The 22,992-nt window shown below is 40.8% G+C and overlaps 1 protein-coding gene across 1 annotated transcript; it reads left to right on the forward strand.

Moving 5' to 3' along the window:
• Positions 1–1,947: 1,947 nt before the first annotated feature.
• EXOG (exo/endonuclease G) lies at positions 1,948–22,349 on the forward strand. The gene is made up of 6 exons (XM_051768308.1): positions 1,948–2,172; positions 3,499–3,648; positions 5,890–6,029; positions 7,765–7,841; positions 10,868–10,982; positions 21,766–22,349. The coding sequence occupies exons 1-6, from the start codon at positions 2,025–2,027 to the stop codon at positions 22,225–22,227; spliced, it is 1,092 nt and encodes a 363-aa protein (XP_051624268.1). The 5' UTR covers positions 1,948–2,024; the 3' UTR covers positions 22,228–22,349.
• Positions 22,350–22,992: the final 643 nt, after the last annotated feature.

Consider the following 22,992-nt stretch of genomic DNA (forward strand, 5'->3'; position numbering starts at 1 on the left):
TTGGTGTGATGTTAAAATCATTGTTATTTTATTGTCTTTGGCATCTAGCTGGAGGATTTCCTTTTTCATAGAAGAATGTTTTAGGTGTTGCCATGGCATCTCTGCTATCCAAAATGTCTAACAAAACCTCTGTAGAGACATAGCTGAAGCCTCTACTACCCATCACTTGCAAACACTTTCAAAGAGAAAAGGGAATTAGCTGAAATTCATGGAATCATAGAATGGTTTGGGTTAGAAGGAACCTGAAAGATCAGCTAGTTCCAGTCTTCCCACCATGGGCAGGGACACCTTCTACTAGACCAGGTTGCTCCAAGTTCCATCCAACCTGGCCTTGAACTTCCAGGGATGATGCAGCCACAGCTTCTCTGGGTAACCTGTGTCCTTTTATTATTATAATTTTATTACTATAAAATTACTATGTCCTTTTGAGTGTGTTGCCTCTTTGTAGCACTGTGGTAACACTGCTTATCATTCCTAGCAAAGAACTGTTCACACAGAGCATTATGTGCATGTTAAGCTGTATCAACAAAGTCCAGCAACATAGCTGCAACTGCCAGAAACCAAAGGATCCGGAAAAAGATTTAAAAAAAAAAAAAGCCTGAGTTCCCTACACTCAGAGCAACACACTCTGTAGCAACACTCTGTAAATCCTCACATGAGGTAAGAAGATGCCCTCAGCTACACACAAGCATGGTCAGACCTCTCCAGGCAAGCTGCCAGCAGCAAAATGATGGCAGTCCTCATGTTCTGACATTTTCAGTTGCTAAACTAATGTCTTTTTTTTCAGAAAAAAATGTCTCTGGCTCGATGTTGGGTTGGAAGTGTTTACAGTGATCAGACATGAGACCAATATGAACACTAACAGGCATCTGGGAGGGAAAAATAGTAATAATAAGGCTTATGGTTTTCCCAAAAAGAAGCCTGATGTAACATCACCCAATATTAACTTAACTCAACCCCATACCACCATCCTCAGCTGCTTGTTCAGCCTGGAGAAGAGAAGGCTCTGGGAGGTTCTTATTGTGGCTTTCCATTACTTAAAAGGGGCTTGTAAGAAAGAGGGAGACAAACTTTTTAGCACTGCCTATTGCAATAGGACAAGGGGGAATGGCTTTAAACTAAAAGACGGTCGATTTAGGTTAGACATAAGGAATAAATGTTTTACAGTAAAGGCAGTGAGGCACTGGCATAGGTTGCCCAGAGAGGTGCTGGATGTCCCATGCCTGGAAACATTTAAGATCAGGTTTGACTGGGCTCTGAGCAACCTGATCTGGTTGAAGTTGACCCTGCTCATTGCAGGGAAGTTGGACTATCACAGAATGACAGAATTGTTAGGGTTGGAAGGGACCTTAGGAGATCATCCAGTCCAACCCCCCTGCCAAGGCAGGGTCACCTGGAGCAGGTGATACAGGAATGTGTAGAGGTGGTTTTGGAATGACATTGGAGAGGAGACTCCACAACCTCCCTGGGCAGCCTGTTCCAGTGTTCTGACAATGCCAACATAAAGAAATTCTTCATGTTGAGGTGAAGCTTCTTGTAGTTTAGTTTATGGCCATTGCTCCTCATTCTGTTGCTGGGCAGCACTGAAGAGTCCGGCACCATCCTCTTGGCACCCGCCTTTGAGATATTTGATATATGCATTCATGAGATCCCCCTCAGTCTTCTCTAGACTGAGCAGGCCCCGCTCCCACAGTCTCTCCTCATATGAGACGAGCTTTTTTTTTCTCTAGCTAAAGACTAAATGAGATTTACAGGTCCCTTCTGACCCAAACGATTCTATGGCCCTTCGAGGTTGGAGCACAGGGTGGCCACGCTGGATAGGGGTTAGTTCAGCCACCCCTCCGTGGGCGCTCCTTGTAATCTCCGTGGAGGGACTCATTCCTTATTTTTTTCACAGCTCTCGGTCCAATCTCTCCGATTTGGCTCATTCCCCTCACGCCGCGCTGAGGCGGGGCCGCCCTGGCGGGGCCGGCAGGGGGCGCTGAGGGGCAGCGCGGCGCCCGCCCCTTCCCGCCGCCGCCGCCATGGCGGCCCTGCCCCGCCACCGCCGCTTTCTCGGCGGCTTCGTCTGCGGGGCCGCGGCCGGGGCCGCCGCGTCCTGCTGGGCTGCCTGGCGGCTCCTCCGCAGCCAGAGCCAGCCGGAGCCGGGCCCCGGGCGGGCCCCGGCAGAGGGTAAGCGCTGCGGGTCGCGGGTCGGCCGGGCGAGGCGGCACCGTAGTTCCGCCGGGCGGGAGAGGCGGCGGCGCCTCAGCGCGGTTCCGCTCCCCGCAGCCGCTCCTTCCTTTAAACCCTCTCCCTACCCTCACAAATGTCTACGCCCTCCCCTCAGAAGAGCCTTTTCCCTCCTGTCTTCCGTCCAGGAGTGCCCAAAGCGGGCCGGGAGATCGGGGAGGGAGTGGGGTGGGGAGGACGGTCCCCAGTACGTGCGCCAGGCTGTTGGGCGAGGAGGGTATTTGGGGATGCTGGGCTGTAACTTGTCATTAAAAGCGCTTCCCCGTGCGGCTGCTCACGCCAAAGTGTTGGTGGCAGAAAAGAAAAGTAGGTCCGTTCGGCTGCCAGGGTGGCTGCAAGTGTCTCCCGTTGCAGTGGGGGAGCGCAGAGCATTTGTCCTGTATGATCTGACAACATCCCCGCAGTATCTGCATGCATATATATGAGTATATATGTATACACACACATATATTTAGTTTTAAACACACAATTCATGCCATAACTAAACTTCAGCTATAGCTGCCTGGGATGAGCCAAGGCCGGTCCATCAAGTGTGTGCACCTGGAGGTTTGGAGGATGCGGGTGAGGGGAGGGAGTGTTGGGGGGCACCCGAGGGAGTGAATGGTTTTCTCTACACCTGAAGACTGTAAAACCCTACCAGAGCTTTGGAAAACAGAGGAATAATGTCTCTAAAAACCTGAGTTGCTTTTGGACAAATGGCTAGAGGATGAGGAAGGCAGTGAGATGGATGTAAATATTCCTCCATGAGAGAAAATTGTTGCTTGCAAAAAAAAAAAAAAGTATCTGAAAGTGAAGCTTTCATTCATTGAGCAGACTGTAAGTGTTCGCAGTGAGAGCAGGACTTGCTTTTACCCAACTCACACATCTCAGTTTGTGAGGCAGAGTGTGATTTCGAACTCCAAAGGGTAAACTATGTGTGTCTGTAAGTCCTCACTGCCTGTTCTGTCCCTAAATATCTGATAGCTTTTATTCTGAGGGCCAGCCCAGACTGATTGCTAGATATATGCATATGTGTGTAGGCATTACAGCAGTTGAGTTAGTCCTAGAGCTGAGACCTTCATGTTAAGATACAATGGAAACCACAACTATTTTAGTAGATAAGAGTTTCAGTGGGGTAGCTCTCTTAATATTTTTTTAGGTCTTAATTATGGCAGTAACCTCAAGTAATTCCCTATACAGTATGTTTACACCCACTGAGATGGTTTTCTTACTGTCTTGTTTCTGATCACGTTTCATCTTTGGATGGCTGTTTATTTTTCTCCGTAGAACCAGTAGAAGAGGCTCTGCTGGAAAGATATGGATTCCCTGAGGCTGGAACAGAAACCAGATGTTACACAAATCATGCGCTGTCTTATGACCAGGCAAAACGGGTGCCTAGATGGGTGATTGAACATATTTCAAAACAGAAGACACTGGGTATGTTGGTATTTATTTACTTGCACTTATGATGCCCAGAATGGGCTTTGCACTTCACAGAAGGTGGACCCTGGAGCGCACAGGGAGAAAAATCCTATAGTGATCTCTGGGGATGGATTCTTCCACCCATTCACAATCCCACTGGAGGCAGCAGGCCTTTGGGTGGGTGTCAGCTTCATGTCGTGAATTTATTAAGGCTGATGTTACCAGTGATTTAAGAGATCTGTCACTGCAGGTTGGCAGGGTTCTTCAGTATTATTCCTCTGCTTGGCACTAGTCTGTTACTGAATATACAACATCTGTAGTGAAGACACACTTGGTCCAAGGGCTGAGTATGAAAGGAAGGAATGAAGAAGAACTAGAGTTACCTTCTGTGAGAAATTTATGTTGTGAAACAGTCTGGAAGATCAATACAGACGTGTCAGTGTGAACACCCTAAAATTTTGCAGGAGGGAAGCTTAACTTACCTCTTTTTAAACATGAATGGAGAGAACATGAAACATTGAAAATTAAACTTTCCGTACCTGATTCAGACCTGCAGAGTTGCTGGAGTGCATAAAAATGGCTCTTGCTTCCTTAGCTGGTGTAGTTAGTTGTGAGGTCCAGTTTATGTCAGTTTAGGTGCTGCCCCATCTGTGGAGTCAATGCCTTTCATGGCCAGTCCCTTTCATCTACAGATCTTGGAGATTTGCTCCGGATGGGAAGAGAATGTCCATTTGTGAGATAAAAATGGAGCAAAGGGCATCAGCAGTTGTAATTGTTCAGAGCTAGAGAGGGCATTACCTACTCACTGCAGCCATTATTTGCTTTGGTGCAGTTCTGTTTTATTTCCTGATATGCATTATCTAATACTCTCTCCCCTGTTCTTTATGCAAGACAGAGGCTCAGTGATTTTTTTGCTGTCAGTTGGTGAATGAAATATGAGTGGTATACAGTCATTGTAAATTAAGTTTATAGCATTAGTTCAGTTTTTATAAGGCAGATTATTAGTAATGGAGGTAACTCTGTAATTGTAAAATGTTTTATGAAAGCAATAGCTCTCTAAATATATCTTAATCACTGTCTTCAAATTACCTTTCAAAATTAAAAGCATGATCTTGAAAATATTATAACCAGCCCCTAAGTAGCATTATTGATTCCACTTCTTTCTGAGAAGAAAACAGTAATTCCAGGCTTACTTTCAAGTGGGCCTTAAAGGCTGAATTGTTAAAGTGTTTTCCAAATGACCAGATAAAACTAACCTGCAGGCTGAAATTAAGTATCTTGAGGCATTCAGCTGTGATTTATGCCTGTAGCTACTCTAATTGAGATTTGAGGTGGAACTGCGTTGAAGGGGGCAGGTTGAAAGGACATGATGTAAAAAAAGGTATATTTTATTGCTAAGTAAGAACTTAAATGTTTAAAAAACACGGTAGGAAGAAATCAGCATTACATGTAAATGGGCTGTACAGAAGTGATTACAGAAGAAATTAGAAATTTTTGTAAAAACAGTGAATAGAGAATAAACAAATAAATCTTTCAAGTTTAATTGATAAATTACACTTTGTTTTAAATACTGAAAATAAGAATTCTGTTGTTTTGCACGCTGATAAACTTGTCAGTGTGGCTTCCTGAGCATCAATCCTCTGTTGAAGTGTCATGTGACATGCTTTACCATAAAAGAAAAGTGAAGCTCTTTCCTTCTACCTGCACTGCAAAAAGATGCTCTGATCACCTCTGTGTTCTGGCCTTTCCTCCCTGGACATACACACAGGTGGTCAGCAAAGAAAGGAAAGTGCTTACCAGCATTGGTTTCCAAGAGATACCTTATCTAAATGCATGCTCATTTTCCACCCCTTTCCTTCTTCCTTGCGGTCCTTTCATATTCTTGTGTTCTTCTGAGAGCTGCCAAGTGGAGTGTGTCCCACACTTTGTTCTCAGTGCAGAGCACAAGGAGGCACAGGGTGCACACGTGCTCAGGGATAATACTGGCGTGACAAAAAGGCCAGAGTGGATACAGTTTGTGTGTGTGTGTACAGTCAGCTGTAGAAAAAAAAAGTAATTTTAAAAACTAGCATTGATCGCTACTGAAAGTTGCTCCTTGCGTTGTATTTTTTGTGGTTGAGGAGAAAATATCCAGTTTAGATTAATGTGTTGAATACTCAAGTGTGGGTCTTCCATCAAGATATGACAGAATTAGATCTTTTTGCCTCGTGGTTATGTTGGTTTAATGAATAACACATTTAGTGTGTTATTCCTCAGGCGATGCAGACCGAAGGCACTGTAAATTCAGACCAGATCCCAACATCCCTCTGATGTTTAGTGCTGCCAATGAAGACTACCTTGGGAGTGGATGGTCACGAGGACACATGGCACCAGCGGGAGATAACAAATTTTCAACAGTAGGATTTTTTTCTTCTTTTTCTTTTTAATTTGTCTTTATTCATTGGAAAGGGTCAAAAGACCCTTTAAAGTAATGCATAACGTTCCTTTTGCAGGTTTTTTTTTATGAGATGGAACATGATCTCATTAGTGATGCACAGACCTGGATTTGAAGTTGCAAGGTCTGTTCCTGACTGAGCACTGTAGGATGTTCTCACAGTCTGCTTCAGGCATCTAAATCAGGTGCATCCTCTGATGGCATACCTCTCTTCATTAAATCACACCCAAATTAGCTTGTCTGGCAGAGATGATTTGTTGTATAGTGTGGTGTTAAGCAAGTCTTCTCAACCCCTTGTATGTCACACTGTCTACCTGTGAAATAGAGATTATAACCTTCACCAAACAAACCTCCAAAGTGTTTTTGAAGCTCAGTTAGAGGGAAATGGGGACAATGACTTCATTCTGGCCAACAGCTGGTGAGATGTTTAAGGCTGAATTGGGCAAAGCAAAGATGCTGTTAAGTACTGTTCTGTATTGGCAAGGGGATTGCCTGGATGATTTAAAAGGCTTTTTCCTTTCTTGCAACGTGTATGAGGTAAATTAGACCCTTCATTTGCCGTAGTTTTTCCAGTCTATAAAATGTCTTCACCTGCCATTTATTTGAGCTGTAAGAGAAGCATGCCCTAATGCCCTGGCTGACTTACAAAGCAGCCTTGAATTTATTGGATCCTTGTGTGAAATGTGCCTAATGCAGCAATTTGTTAATTAAGAAGCGGTTGGAATTTGTATTTCTGCCAGGCAGGATAGAATTCAGTGGGGCAGAGTGACAGCACAGTGGCATGTGGTGAATGAAAGAACCAATCATTTTGTTTCTACTGGAAGTTTCTTTGTTGTTATTTATTTGTGTTATCTGGGGAATTTCTGCTGGTGATCTCCCTGTGCAGAGAGATCCTGGACATGGCTTGAAAGGGAGTGTGATGATACAATCTTTCAAATACAGGATTTTAAAAATTTAATTTCACAGTTTAGTTTGGTGCAGGTAGTGTTTCCTCATTACCCTACTTAGAAGTAGTATGTGAAAAATATTGGCAAGTACAGTACCTATGAAAAATCTGGGTTAAGATCTTGGGATTTTTTTCTCTGCGTCTCCCTGCTGCCTCGTTTTTTAAGCATCAGATCCTTCACATCTGGAAGTATGTGAGCTTCTGTTTAGAGGTTTATGACACTTAAAAGATAAAATTAAACAGATACATAGATATTTGACCATTATGGTCTCAAAAATCATTTCATTGCCTTCATCTTATGTATTTGTAAAATATGGTTGAGTATTTTTAATAAAGAAAACCTTTTCTGGTAAGGGAAAGAAGAATTTAGCCATTAGGCAGTCAAAGAAATGAAAAACATGGGTGAAAGCATCCTTCCCATTCAAAAAGAAGAATTGCTGGTTGCTTTCAAAGACATTACAAAACTGACACTGGGTGACATCGTAATTCCTCTGCCTCTAGAATTGGAAGTTCTCATGCTGTTTCTGCCAAGAAAAAAAAGTAGATAATTTTGCAAGGTTTCACCTTAGTTGTGCACCTCTTAATCCAAAATAATTTTGTAGGTGTTCTGATTTAGGTTTTATCTGACCTTTTGTGTTAATAAATGTTAAAAACTAAACTAGGAATGGGATTCTGATCCAAAAACTACTACAGTGTGTTTTCATCTCATAAATGTTTCAATGAAATTGTATTATTTTCTTTCTCTGTGCAGAGAGCTATGGCTGAAACATTTTATCTGTCTAACATCGTGCCTCAGAATTATGAAAACAATGCTGGGTTTTGGAACAGGTGAGAAATTACTTGTAAGTAAACCAAGTGAAAAATACCAGGCAGCGGCATAAATCAAAAATGCTTTATTTATAAAGCTCCTTCACATCCAAGTATTCTAGAGCACTTTATGGGCTATCTGTAGAGATCATAGGAACTTCCTCTGGAATGAAAGGCAGCTCACAGTGCAAGAACAGTATAATGACTATTTAGTTTTTTTATTCAATCAAATTGTAGAAGACATTTATTTAGAATATATAAAATGACTTCTGGCTGATGTGGGTGAAAGTACCAGGCTTAATATCTCTGTCCTTAAGGAATGTTCAGTAGAAGCAAGGAAAAGGTTTAGATCTTCCTCAAAAACCTGCTTCCAGTGTGAGAGTATTCAGATCTCTGTGTGTGGACATTGGTTCCCTTTGAGTCAGAGAACTGAGCACTCCCCACTGAGTCCACTTCAGGTCTCAAATGTTTCTTTAGGTACTGGCTTCCAAGTAGCACCCAGGTAGGTTCTCTGTCACTTGTGAGCACTGACTGGAGGTGCAGGGCATGCCTGATAAATTTAAACTTTCTTCCTGTAAGGTATTTTTATTCTTTCTTTCCGTTGAGCAGAGGAAAACATAATAAAAGTAGCATTCGTCCAGTGCTTCTTGCATGGGACTTACAGAATGTGAAGGCTCAGAAACAGGAGGGGAAAATGATGAGTTTCTCAAGGTTCAATCAAGGGAAGGTCAGAAAAATTATGTAGAGTGTTTCACTAAAGATCCATCAAAACTGCATCATCGTTCAACTACACAGTACTTGCCTGTTTTATAAGGCTGCATATAAAATCATATGAGGCATTCAGTAAGGTTATATTATAGACAAATAAAATGACATACCTTTAAGAGTTTGGGTTTTTCTTATTTTATTAACTCAAGTATTTGAGCATAAATTTTCCTTATACCAAAGCTGGGCATTTGTACCAAGTCAAGGTGGGAAACCATCTTTATTTCCCTTAAGCAGGATCTCTACCCTATCAGGAAATTCTGGAGAGTGTTTGAAAATTTCTCCTCACACTATCAGCCTTGCAATTTAAGCAGCTATTACCACTTTTTCCCAACCCCAGCACCCTGTTGCCAGAGTTTAAATACATGAACAAGGCAGTGGTGCCACTTTTTTTGTCAGTCATTTCGCATGTGTTGTGTCCTTTCTTGGCTCCAGTACTCTCTTCCCTTGTTTTAATTGCTTGCTTCTTGAATTTTCTTCTGAGGTGCAGGTAGACAGTGCAACTTAGTCAGTTAAAGTGTCTGTTTTTTTCTAGAGGGGTGTTTGCCCTCCAGCCTGGTGCTTTTGATGCTTTCCCAGTTCCAGCTCTGGCTCCAGCCAACTGTGGTGAGTCAGTTCCATTTGCCAGCCCAGTTAAACTGATTGTAATTTTGTTCTGCTTGGTTATCTAATCTTTCCAGATTAGAAGATTGGATCAACTGATGAGATGAGTGCAAGAACCAACATAGAAGATGGATTAGAACTGGTCAGCTGGGACAGACGAGGGGAACAGTAGGAAAGGGGAGACAGGAGTGTATCTTCCAGCAAGCTGTTAGATTGGCTCAGTGTTGTGGTCTAACTGCACCTTAGAATTCCTCATTCTCTTCCAACCAATATGCATGCTTCTTTCTTTCCTGATGTTTGACTGTCACCTTCTGTCTTGTTGTGAGTGTCATTTCATGGTCACCGTAATCTGGCCTCTGTCCCTGCTGCCACCAAAAGCAGTTTCCTCCCTAGCTGCATTTATTCCCATCCTTTCCTTTTGCCAGTTGGTGTTTGTATTGCTGTGCTGCGAGACAGCCTGAGGAGCTGAGCTGCTTGGAAGCAAAGCTGGTGACAGCAGGAAAAAAAATTAGCTTGTTAATTCTTTGCTGTATCACATGAAGAAAGGGCTCCTTCCTGCTCATTCTCATCTGTGGGGCTCGTTCTTGCTGATTTGATTTCTGTGAGCTGATTTAACTCACTAACCCAGCACAAAAAAAAGGAAATATCGGTTTTGTTCAGGGTTGTTGGTAACCAAAGAGTGCTAAAGTGGCCCAAGGGAGAGGTATGAGGAACAGGGATGAGACAGAGAAGGGGATGAAACCTCCCCCTTTCTGAGGCAGCCAGATTAGCTGGGTTTATGTGTCTGATATTCTGGTCTGTTTGTCCATTTGTGTGAAGTGCAGCTCTTAACTTTGTAGAGGACCAGTGGGTTCTTACTGTAGGTGATTTCTGTAACAGTTGGGGTATTAGATCAAAGGCAGGCTACAATCATAGAATCCCAGAATGATTTGGGTTGGAAGGGACCTTAAGGATCATGTAGTTCCAATGCCCCTACCATGGGCAGGGACACCTTCCACTAGACCAGGTTCCTCCAAGCCCTGTCCAACCTGGCTTTGTTAATATTTTGTTTTATGTAAAATCAGCATGATCCAGAAAATTCCTTATTTGAGAAATGTTATATGCTGTAAACTGAATGAATTAGTTTAAAAAGTAAAAATAATTATATATTTCTGGAAGTATTACTTAATTTTTGAACAGTTTTATATGTAATAAAAAACTAGACTTAGTGGGAGTGGTACATAGAAACTTTTCCCAGTACTTGCTATGGAAAGAGCTGTGTCCGGCAGGGTGTTGATTCCTTAGGGAGAAACGTACAAATCCAATAACCTCTCAAAGTAAGAACACCACAACCTGCTGTTTAAAACAATTTTATTTTACTAATCCCAAGTGACCATCAATAGTATATTTCTAGTGTCAGGTGTGGGAGTAAGTAGAGAACTCAGCCATTCAGACAGGTGGTAAGGCTGCAGAAACCATTTTCAGATGTGTGCAGTAACATGTCTGTGAATAAGTGAACCTGGCATAAGTGGGAACCATAAGTTGGGCCTGCTTTTTTACCTTCTTTGGCTTGGGAGTCAGTCACATGAAAAATGCTCCCTGACTTTCAGTAGTTCATCCTTCCCTTCACAATATGTCTCAAAGATTATCATGTCAGGTTTTCCCAGCTGACTTTTCCTTATCTGACAAATATGTTCCAGAATGGAAATGTATTGTCGGGAATTGACTGAGAGATTTGAGGATGTTTGGGTAGTTTCTGGACCTCTGACCTTGCCTCAAACAAATGATGATGGAAAGAAGAGCGTTACTTATCAGGTATGTATATATGTTGCTTGGTTAATAGTGCAATGGTAATGATTTATTTATTTAAAATTGATATGGTAGCTTGATAAAACAAAGTTGGACATCTTAGTACATGCAAAATGCCCAATATGAGTTTGGACAAGATCAGCAGAGATGTTACGCCTATACATGAAAAAGTATAATTTTAAAATAATTTGGTTTATTTACAGAGAGATCTATTTCATGTCTGGTCACAGTCTGCAGTAAAACTGTTTTCTGACTTGTGTAATTCATGGTAGTATCTAAGCACAGAGTTAGTGGGGTTTGCTGATGTTCAGGCATCTATTTAATTGTTTATTTCTTGATGTACTTTAGAAACAGTGCAATACAAAGGTAGTATGGGTTTCTAAAAACTGTACAGGGCATTGGAATGCCTGTGCTCCTTTAATTTCACAAGCACTTGTTTGGTGATATCCCATAGGCAGCACCTGGATGAGGCCTTGCAACTGAGATTCTGTGCATGCCAGAGTTAATTGGAAGAACATTCAAGTTCAGTAGATTTTAGGTGAATGCAGTCTAGTCACTGGTCCATGGTACTCATACCACCCTTCTTTTAGTCCCTTATTTTTATTACCTACTTAAAATACTCTGAAGATTTAGGATTGATCATGCACAGTCTCTAGAAAGCCATCACTGGTAGACAGATAGGAAAGGATATCAAGTTGAGAGGTGAATTTATTATTTATACTCTGACTTACTCTTTGTAGGCTTGTGTTTAGACATCTGTAGGGTCTAAGTGTAGTAAGTTATACAAGGGAGTGTTACCTTCTGCCCCCACTGCAAGGAGATGTTATTGCTGTTTTCAGTTGCTAGATGGAAGCTGTCATAATGCAAATAATAAATGCTGTGTTTTGCACCTCTTGAAAAAACACTTTTCCTTGAAAATAAGTACTGGGATCAACTGCAGCTCCAGCTTGTGAGTGATTCAGCTGTCCAACTTGTTCTCTGAGGAGCAGTGGATGAGCTTGCTGTAACAAGTCTCTGTTTCAAAGGGATATGAGAGACACAAAAGAGAGAGATGTTCAGCTTTCAACAGTGGCTTTTTTAGTGGTAAGATTTAGGCACTATTGTTCCATTATAAATACACAGCTGATTTCCATTTGATTGAACTTGGAACTCAGTCATGATAAAACGTGATTTTTCCTGTTTGCTTTTACCTTTTTACTTCTTGAAAAACTGTCCCTTATGTCCCCACCCACACATGTCAGATCTTGACTGTGACAAAATCCCAGCTTTGGGTTTGGATTTGTTGTTATTTTTTTACCAGACAGTCATGTTATGCATATGAAAATGCAGTGATAATAATTTATCTTTTTCATGTTCAGTGGCAGTTCCAAATTTCACCTCTCACTGCATCTTTGTGAGGAAGGTAACAACTGTGCTCGTTTTCAAGGGGATAAATAAGCCATGGTTAAGGGATATGATCAGTGTCACATGATAAGTTGGTGACAAGGCCAGCATTAGAGTGGCAGTCATTCCATGACACCCAAAGGGAGAGTTCTCACTTCACCATTCCCATTATACTTTCCAGGCCTTTCTCTGCCTTTCTCTTTTCTGCCAGTGCTGATGACTTTTAGATCCTGCCACAAAATGCTTAATTACCCAGTACAATAGGAAACCACCTGTACTGGGTTTACTGGGCTGGTTTTATGCTGCTGTAGGAAGATGGAGGCAGCACACAGAGCAGTCCAGTGCTTCCTGGTGACAGCATGAGATATGTCCAAAAGCACATAGCTGGGAGCAGGTGGGAGATGTTCTCTTTCAACAGTTTTCAGCTGTCATGCAGAATGGTACAGAGTTCTCCAGGCTTGCACAAAGCTTGCTGGAACTTACTTCCTTGTAGCTGTCAGGATATTGCATTTATTTTTCATCCTTAAAAGTATATATTCGTCTTACATAGCAAAGAATTAAAAATCCTGAGCTGACGTGAACATTTTATTAGTGGAAATCATTTCCAGGAAGAAGTTGAATCATCTATCAACTGCACCTATCAACGGCTTCACTTTAATCTTGGTCATCTTTTTCTCGTTTTTCTCTAGAGAAAGTGTTTAATTAGAAGAGAAAGATTACATTTTCTGAAAAATGACTGTCACTCTCTATTCTGGTTTTTGAAATATAAATTTTAGTATTCCACAGGTAAAAATGAGAGCAGGTAGTGTGTATTACTGTCTTTATTCAAAATAACTTCATACCAGGATATGGTGATGAAATAATAGTGGCACAAAATGTCCATACTGCTTTGATTATCATACTGTTCTGGTTTTGTCTGTTTCCAAGATGTCTTCATTATCTTTGGGCTTGATGACAACACTGGTTAAAAGACCAGTTTAATCAGTTTTGGTCTTAGTATAAACTAGAAAGTGAAGTTCAGTGTTAGATGGAAAACAGTGGAATCGTGGTGTTCATGTTTACATGTCACCATTTGGCCACATTCATAAATCCTTGTACTCGGTTTCCTACAATGAGATTCATAAAGTAAATTAATTTTATTTAAGCTACATTTAAGTACAGGTGGGAAAAGTAAAATACTGATTTTGTGGTGTTTTTGTTTGATTTGGATCCTCTTTGGCTATGCTCTTAAGTCTAATTAAATACAGACTGAGAATTGTTTTTTTTTCTTTTATTTTGAAATGTCTTTATGGCTTAAATTCATGTGCTTTCCATTGCAGTTGTACTTTGGGGAGAGAGACTTGAGAGTAGAGTGGTGTGTTGGGTTTTTTGGGTTTGGGGTGTTTTTTTTTTTTTCCTTTAATCAACACATGCACTTAGAGGAGGGAACACAGCATGTCAAAGTGCTGGAGAGAAGTTCTTTTCAAGCACCATGGATATAATGGCAGTCCTTGCCATTGATTTTGGTAGTCTGAGATTCTACCCCTAACCCAGGAAAACTGAGGGTTGTGAAGGAAAGATATCTCTTAGCTGTCTTTCAGAGTGAACTCTGCCAGGTTTACACAAGGGACTTTGAAAGGGTTTTAGTCCTCATTGTTTGGGCTTGTGAAGCTGATGTGAGATGTCCCTTTTCTTTGTGTGTGCTGTTCAAGGAAAGGTGCTGTACTGCACACAGTGGTGCTGCAACTCACAGCCTATAATCTGGCAATGAGACTGTTAAGGCTGAGCTCCTTTCTAATGTTTTTATTCTCTCAGACTAGAACTGTGAGGAAAAAAACCAAAAACACATTAGTGCTACAGTGAATGTGTCTGCACTGATTTGTTTCAGATCCTCTTTTCTTCTTAGTTTCCTTGTTTTTGGCTAAAGGAGTGGTGAAATCTGTGTCGTGGTTTTACATGCTGGTGTTTTTCTCATCAGACATCAAAAGGTTATTTTTAGATCACTATAGAGGAAAAACAGAGCATTGGTCATGGCTTTGTTCCCAGTTCCTGCTTGGACTCTGGTACCATTTGGTCTTTAATTCCAGAAAGGGAATTAACCTTGAACTCCTTAGATGCCAGCATTGTTCTATATATTGGCTGAACTTGTTTTATCCTCAGATATGTTCTGTCATTTCATCTATCTCCAGTGGAGGTTTTTATTGCAAAGAGTAGATTGATGGCTGTGCTTGGTATCTGAAAAACATATTTTGAGAATATGTGTAAAACAGAATGCCAACAGGAAAAACCTGTTCTGTGTCATTGGAGAGGCAGATGCAGGTTTTTCATCTTTGTCCAGATCAAATCAAAATGACATTGTCTTGTTTTATACATTACTGCTCTCCAGTGACTGTCACTTTAGTGATTTTCCTCTGTCAGCAGATTTGGAGTTTGAAATACAAATTTTGCAGTAATTCAGCTATATCATGCTCAGTGCTCCACCCTTCCTATTCCCAATGCCATAGTAGTAAACACTAATTTTAGAGGAATCAGCTGTGGTTGGCAAATGCAGTCTAGATAACATTTTCTTTGTTGTTTGAAGAAGACATTTGAATGTACTTTTTACTGATATACAAAGTTCATGCTGGAAACTTGTTTGCTGTTGAATTTTCCCAGCTGAATAATGAGGCTGGGCCAGAGATGGACAATAACTGGGCCAGAAGATGCAGTTATTCGTCCTCTACATCTGTGGCAAATAACTGGGAAACAAATTGCACTTATATTGCAAATATAAGATGGTACTTTATGGTTTTCCCCAGTCAGCTTTCAAAACTAGTAGAGGTTGTTTCCTACCAAGATACTATAGGGGAAGGAATCCTTCCTTGCTAAAGGAGGAAATAAACCTGGGAACTATTACTTGTTTGTTGGCTGCTCCGAGGGGTCTCAAGGCTTCACAGGTAACTAATGGATCTAAGGCCCATTATACATGTCCCATAAACTTTGTGCAAAGGGCTCATCTTAGATCAGCTGGTGGAAACAACCAGGGCTCTTGTCAGCCCTAAATGAGGTGCAAATGAATGTAATAGACACTGGGTTAAGACTGGAGGAGAAGAGACACCAAAATTGCAGGATAGAGTAATGGGATTGCTTTTTTTTTAGCATTGTGCCCATCCCAAAGGTTATGTTATTACAGGGAGAGGGGTGTTAGGGACTGTGGTGGATTCAGTGTTAAGTAAGCTAAATGGATTCTGTGGAAGCAGTAGTCTGTCATCATGTAAATGCAGTTTATTTTATACATAATGTGTACAAACACCGTCTTTGTTAAAGAAAAATAAAAAGGGAGTTGGGGTGTCTATCTTTTAATGCCATAACTATGTATTCAAGAACAGTTTGGTTTTTTTACCATCTCTTATTTATTTTGTTTTCTTTCCTTTTTAGTTTGCCAAATGATTTGGCAATAGCAATCAGACCACCAGCCATAACAAATTAAATTTTTCTGAAGCACATACATTTGCATTCTGGAGTGCTTGTCTCTGCAGATTGTTACTATGAATTTTATCTGTAGTGTTTTCTGTATTGCTAGGTCTGCCTTCACACCCCTCAGTTCTACTCAATGCCATCTGACAGAGTTCCCTCAAATATTGGGGGAAAACACTATCAAAAGAATCAGTGCTGCCTAACACAAATCCAGAAGGAACTGAAGGCAGTTCATGCTGTCACAATGATCAAGTAAATAAAGTAATACTGGTAGCAAAGAGAATTGTTTGTACTGTCAGAAAGTCTGTTTCTACGCAAGAGTGTGGTATCAAATTGTAATAAAGCTCTGGGTTTTCAAACCTGGGATCAAATCAGCAGGAATAATGTTATTTCTACAGTAGAAGACCTGATGGGCCTTGATCAGTATCATGCTTCAAGTTACAGCTAAAACAAAAAGAACGGTTATTCAGAGAAAGCTGCAGTCTTACTCTGAGTGACAGGAATGATGTCCTTGAATTCTGTCCACCAAGAAATGTGATAGAAGTGTTAATTTTGTTACTGCCAGATGCATTTGGAAGTACTGTATCACAGAGAACTGTGTGTGCTTGTTTTCACTCAGTTGTGTTTGCAGCGTGGCTCTGTCTGAACTCGGGTTAGGACTTCACAGAGAGCGAAAAAAATGGTTCCTGGAGTGTCAAGGGAATTTCTGGAGCTGTCCTTTTAAAGTGTTTGATGATGGTACCCTCTGATGCAAGGACTCTTCAGTGTGTGCTGGCATTTAAGGCATGATTGAATGTGATTTCTGTTTACCAGGTTCTAAGAGAATTGTGGATAATTGACAATCCAGAGCTGTCTCTGGCTGATGAAGGGCTCGTTAGTCCCTTTTGCTAATTCTCTGCACAGTTGATTTTCAGTTTCTAGTCACTAGGTGGCAAAGTATCACTTTGGGATTCACGAGTCCCTTTAAAAACGATCTGTACCCTTTCAGAAGAAGACAATTTTCTTACCACTCTGAGAAGCTGTAACCAGCCCAGTGTAAAATGAAAATACGATAACATTTGTGTGTGTTTAAAATTTCTGGTAATAGTAACACTCTGTTTTCTTCTCATGTGGTTTCAACTGTTCTGCCATTATACTTCATATATTCCTTTTTTCCCATTCCTGTAAGAATGGAGTTTTCTATCTCAAAAAATCCAAACTGACTTTTTTAGGGACTGCTTTGCCCTGTATTTATCTGACTATGACCATGAAGGTGGCATTGGTTAATCCAGATGCTTAAACTTACCCTAGATGCCTTTAGCAAATGTCTTCATTATATATTGTGTTATTTAAGGGCTCTATAGATATTATCAAATTTTTCCTTCCTCTAATTTTATAAGCTGGAACCAAGAACAGTATTTGGCCAAAATTGCGGGGAAAGCCAAACTTAAGACCAGTCCCCATTCAGTGACTTGGCTGTGAAACCAAATTTATCAAAGCTCACTGAAATCTCTCTGTTTTAAGAAATCATGTTACTTTGCCCTTATCTGTCCCTGTGAGCTCTGTAAGTTTGTATTATAACTGCTTAACAACACGTTTGTTGTTTTAGCAATGTGTAAACATCTCTAAATGTCAGGAATTGCACACATTTTAATGGCCTGTCCTCATGGCAGCTGTTTAGGTTTAATTGGGCATTGAGAAGAATAAAAAATTGATACACACTTGTGAAATGTCAATAACAATAGAAAAATAATAAACACTGTTCTGAAAATAACTTTATTATAATGCTGCATTATTAGATGACACCACTTCAGTTGTAGGGCTTCAGCTAGCACCAGATCACCAAAGAAACAAAGCAAAATTAAAAGGAACAAGCAGCTGCAAAAAGTTAGGGCAATGCACATTTTTACATTGAGCTGATAGAGACAGCAAAGTATCTGAAATTTCACACTGGTTTCCCAAATGACGATGGGAAAGAAATATATTTAATGCTATAAAAAGAAGCTTTCAGCTTGAGTGCTTTTTCTTTCTTCGTGTTATGAGACTGTTGAAAATTTGAAAGATTAAGCAAAATTTTATAGCAATAGCAAAATAGAAATTTTCAAATGATTGCAGAAAAATTTTTCTTGTGACCTGTTACCAGTATGGTGTGAAAGCATGTGGGACAGCAGTGATTTCAACAGGCCACTGCTGTATTTTCTTGCTTGTATTAGTCCACAAAATTTCTTTTGGAATCACAGATACTATTAAAAACTGCTGCTCTTCTCCAGCTGGGACAGAGAGCTGTTTCAGGCATTGATTGCTGAAAGATCATCTGCTGCCTGTGGATAGACAAGCACAAATCAAAGTCAACATCTGTGCATGGATAATCTTAACCCATTTTCCATTCTGTTACAATAGGAGCATATGCTCTCTGCCTCTGTTAGGCAGGCACTGAGATAAGTGGGATGGTGCAGATCCAGTGATTCAGACTGTTGAAGTTAGGGAGGAAAATCCTCTAGGTGGCAATAGGAAATGGGATTGTGGAGTTTGTTTTTGCTAGCTATTGCTTCTATTCCAAACTTCACTTTTGCAGAATCACACTTCACTTCTTTCCCTGGCAGCTGAGCTGAAGGGAGAAGAGGGGGGCAACTCTATGAGAACTGTTATTTCCAGCTTCTCTGTCTACTCCCATAAAAAAGCAAACTGTGGTATATTACAGAGAGTAATGATGGAAATATTTTGGTGTGCTCCAGTACTGCATTTCCTTTTCTAACAGAAATCGTTGGGTCACACTGACTTCATAAATTGTTGGTGATGCCCCCTGTGCATGGTTCACGTAAGTGTTAAACTGCAGAAACCCACCCATATTTATTCTTTGTTATGCATATTTACTCTATCAGAGCAATCAGGGACTGTCCTTTGATGGTGTTCTCCTCCAGCCTGTTTTGAGTAAGGAGGGACACCTGTGGACTGGCTGTATGACAGGGTCAAGTTGATTTTAATCACTTTAACATATTAACACTCAGTGAAGTAATTGCAATAGTAGTTTACTGCTGTTCAGAGAACTGGTATAAAAACTGTACACTGCTTAAATTTTATTGAAATTCTCAGAAGAGAGCTTATGTGGAACTAAAGTGGTACCTAAATTACATGTCTGGCCATTGCCTGGATGGAGTTGAATTTAGAGGTACATTTCTCAAAAGGCCGACCCTTCCTTCATTTTGAACTAGGCCTCATTTTCTTTCTTCCCCTCCCTCCTTTGTAGTTGCAGATACTATGAATAAATGTGCATTATTTTGCATAGAATATATATATTTGCATAATATTACATAAGCACAGGGTCTGTTTTCCCTTAACACCCACTTCAGGCATTCAGCATTTTCATCTCATACCTCACTTTTCTGTGTGCAGCTCTATTCATTCCCCAGCCTTTCTATCCACCCACTCAGCCCTCAGACTCAATCCCCAGTTCCCTCTGCTTGCTCACTGCACACAAATTCACCTGTTTGTTTTACATATGCCATGTACCCCCTAATTGGAGATTCTTGTAGCAGCTCCATCTGCATGCTTGCCCTTCCTCTGGTCTTTTATCCACCAGCCCGAGGATGCTGGGATGTGGATGTGTGTGTGGGAGGTGTTGAGAGGGGGAGGGAGCTGAGCTAAGGAGGACCTGTATTTATATGTATATGTATGTATTTATGGTGGGAAAAAGTGTGTGAAGAGGCCTGGAAAAGGCCATACTGCTCAGGAATGCTACAGGTCAGGAGATTGTTGGCCCCAGATGAAGCTGAGGAACAGGATTTGGTCTCACTGCTGCCTTATCTCAGGAGGCTGCAGCCCTTTTAGGGAGCTCTGCAGCTGTGCACAGCCTCTTCCTCCACTTCCTCCCCACCCTAGGAGTGTGCAGGGGGTGGGAATGCAGTGTAGGCTCTGGAAGCACCCTGCTCCAGGGGAGAAAGGGAGCTCCATCCTTCTGCCTTTGGCGGTGTCATCACTGGAGCACCTGAGTGAACACAGAAATATGAGCTCCCTCCTGTCCCTCTCAGGGATTTTTAGGCTTCTTGGCTCCCTCTCTCCCAACCCAATGTGTTGCATATACTCCCCAGTTTGAGTGCCACTGATCTCAGGTAGGTTAAACTCCCAACACCATCTTGTAATTCAGTTTTAACTCACCAGATACAACAGTTATGTTGCAGTGTCAGTTTTAGTGTGTTTTAGAATTACCTATGCATCAGTCATTTTTGATTATTTATGCTGTGGAGCTGTGACTCTTGTTTCACCCACATGGAATTCTAAATGCAAAGTGCTTTGACACTCAGGAGCTCTAATTTCCCCATCAAGACACCTGTCATCGCTGGAAGGGAAGGCAGAGTTGACATAACCAGTTTCAATGACTGATGTCTAGACAGTGTTATTTGGGAGAAGGTTGTGGCATAAGCAAGATCATTTTTGGAAAAGAAACCAAAACCAAAAGGCAAAAAGATCAGAAAAGTTTATACTGCAGCAAAGCCATTAAATAGCCTAGTTTATGGAAGGGGAGGGAAAATATTTTGGAACACAGTAAAGAAATCTAAGTGCACATATTTTCTAGAAGCAATAGTAATGTTTCTACTGTGTTATTGCACAAAACATTAAAAAACTTTATCAGAGGTTTCCATTTCTCCTGAAGGTACTTTCTCTAGTTTTGGTCTGACCAGGAAGACTTAAAGACCAGTCACTTAAAAAACTGGCAACAGAGGTAGAAGACACACTTCAAACACTGAAAGAATTCATAACTGAAATAAGTTAACTACTGAAACAAACTAATGTGACCCCTGGATCAGTGGCCACAGGCAAAGTTTAGTTTTAAAAACACATTTTCTCTTAGAGAAGGGCTTAAAACTCTCAGAATAAAGCGTCTGCGGGAAGTTTTTGTTATGTGATTGAGTTGTACTGAATATATGAATGGACAAGGCATGTCTGAACTGATAACACTGGATTAGTTTGTAAAATACTTTCAATTAATGTGATCAGTTGTGGCAGTATAATAAATACCTACTTTCCCTGACACAGTATTTTAACTGTGTCTAACAAAAGCTGTCAAAAAAATCAAAACAAGCAGTCTCTGGTTTTGCAGGTATTGCAAATACTGGAAACAGTACCAAATTGCTGGATTTTATGTATAAAATAAAATGCCTTTGTAGTTTTTGTGAGACATCTTCATCTTTTTCTTCTGTTGCCATTAGGATAAAAATTAAAATTTGAGCAGGGTGCTTATAGAAGGGTTATGCAAAACTCAGGTTTTCCATGTGTGAGCCTGTTGTACTCTGTTAATGTGACAGATTCAGTTCAGCAATAGTGAATTAAAAAAAAACAACCTAATGCAGTGTGTGCACAAGCATCTCTTTTTGACTCCTAGAAAGAATATGTTTGTCAGCAATAGGTGTATTCTCTTGGACTTATCCCTGAGCAAGGTGGGGGATATACTGTGTATGTACGTGTGTGAGCTTTTAGTGGATTTTATGTTAAGTCAGAGTCCCAGTCCTCCACTCTTGGGATTTCACTTAAATTCCTGGATTGTGGTCTGAGAGACACAAGAGAAAACCCAAATGTACGAGCTCTTAAGTTAAATCATAGTGAATGTATAGAAGAAATCAATGCATTTTCTTTGGCTACTTCTCTTCCAAGAAGATACTGAGTCACTGAATGTACTTTATGTACCTGTGTATGGCTAATAGAGATAGAAAAAAATAACTGATAGAAAGTAAAATAGAAGTCCCTGATCTGACACTTCCAAATCATGTAGGTTCTAATATGCATTTCAAATCAACTCCACTGTAAGTTATTATAAAGAGGAGAGAGGCTCCAGAGAGAGGGAAAGTGTAAATGTGCTGCTTAGGGACATGGTTTAGTGGTGGACTTGGTGGTGCTGAGTTAATGATTTGGCTTGATAATTTTAAAGGTCTTTTCCAGACTAAACAATTCCATGATTCTGTGATCTCCATTTGTAACACACCTTTCCTTTTACCAGGTAATTGGAAAGGATGATGTAGCTGTACCATCCCATCTCTACAAGGTGATCCTGGCCAGACGGAGCAGGACGTCAGCAGAGCCCTTAGTGCTGGGGGCTTTTGTGGTGCCAAACGACCCCATAGGCTTCAGCCACCAGCTGACTGACTTCCAAGTAAATATTGAAGACCTGGAAAAAATGTCAGGTTTAGTTTTCTTCCCCCAGGTGGACAAAACCAAAGAGGTTAAAAATATCTGTGAGGTGGATACCTGTAAACTGATGGGCTTCAAGGAATTCACGTTGTACATCACTGCTCGGAAGGTGCAGAGTGCCCGTACCTTGCACCGGCTGGAGAAAGCCATGTCAGAGTTACAGGAGGCAGGAATTGAGCCTGATGAGTATCTTCTAAAGCTTTACAAGAAGAAGGAAGAAGAGCTACTGCAGGAAAAACAAGAAGCAGCTAGAGAGGGGAAAGCTGGCTAAGTACGTGTTCAGGAAGATGTTGTACTTTGAAAGGGGAACTGAAGGCAAACACGAAGACAAGGGCTCCTTGAATCATCCTTTTTTTGAGTTGTGAAAACAATAAAGAAATATTTGGAAGCTGATGGGTTTGGAATAATGTTCATTCTTGTGTAACATGACGCACACACGTGGTTTGCTGCAGTACTTAGATATGGGAAGTGTAAACAACCCCTTTCTGGCTTGAATAGATCACTGGACCTCCAGGAAAGGCTTTGTGCTATTTTCCAACTGAGACGTCAGACTTGGGGTTTGTGTGGAATCCCTTCTAGGAATATCACAAAAATAGACAGTAGACACCTTGGGAGTACAACTGGAACATGTTTAAATGTAATTCCGCCTGCAAATTTCTCTCGCAGAAATGCTGTAAAAGCAATGGTACTTTCTGGAATTTTTTGAAAATTAAATTAATTTAGAAATAGTTCATTTAACTCTCTTTTATCAGAGAGCTGTAAGACATAATCTGGATCACTTATGGTCTTCACTTAGTTGTGTTCACCAAAACCTCTCCTGAGCTTGTGTGCTTTGGATACTTTAACATGTCAGTAGCTGTTAACTGGTGTCATTTGCAGCAAACTTCTCCCATTTGTGTATAGTTCTGCAATTTTTTGTGAAAACCCCAATAGAACTAGAGTTTAGACAAGATGCTACCGGTGTAGATTGGGTCTTCATGAATTATTGTAAGCTTAATGTTTCATTTTCACCTCCAAGTTTGGATAAATGTGTTTT

This window comes from Manacus candei, unplaced genomic scaffold (assembly GCF_025592945.1).
Source record: "Manacus candei isolate 608988 ecotype Guabito, Panama unplaced genomic scaffold, ASM2559294v1 h1tg000094l, whole genome shotgun sequence".
Classification (NCBI taxonomy): domain Eukaryota; kingdom Metazoa; phylum Chordata; class Aves; order Passeriformes; family Pipridae; genus Manacus; species Manacus candei.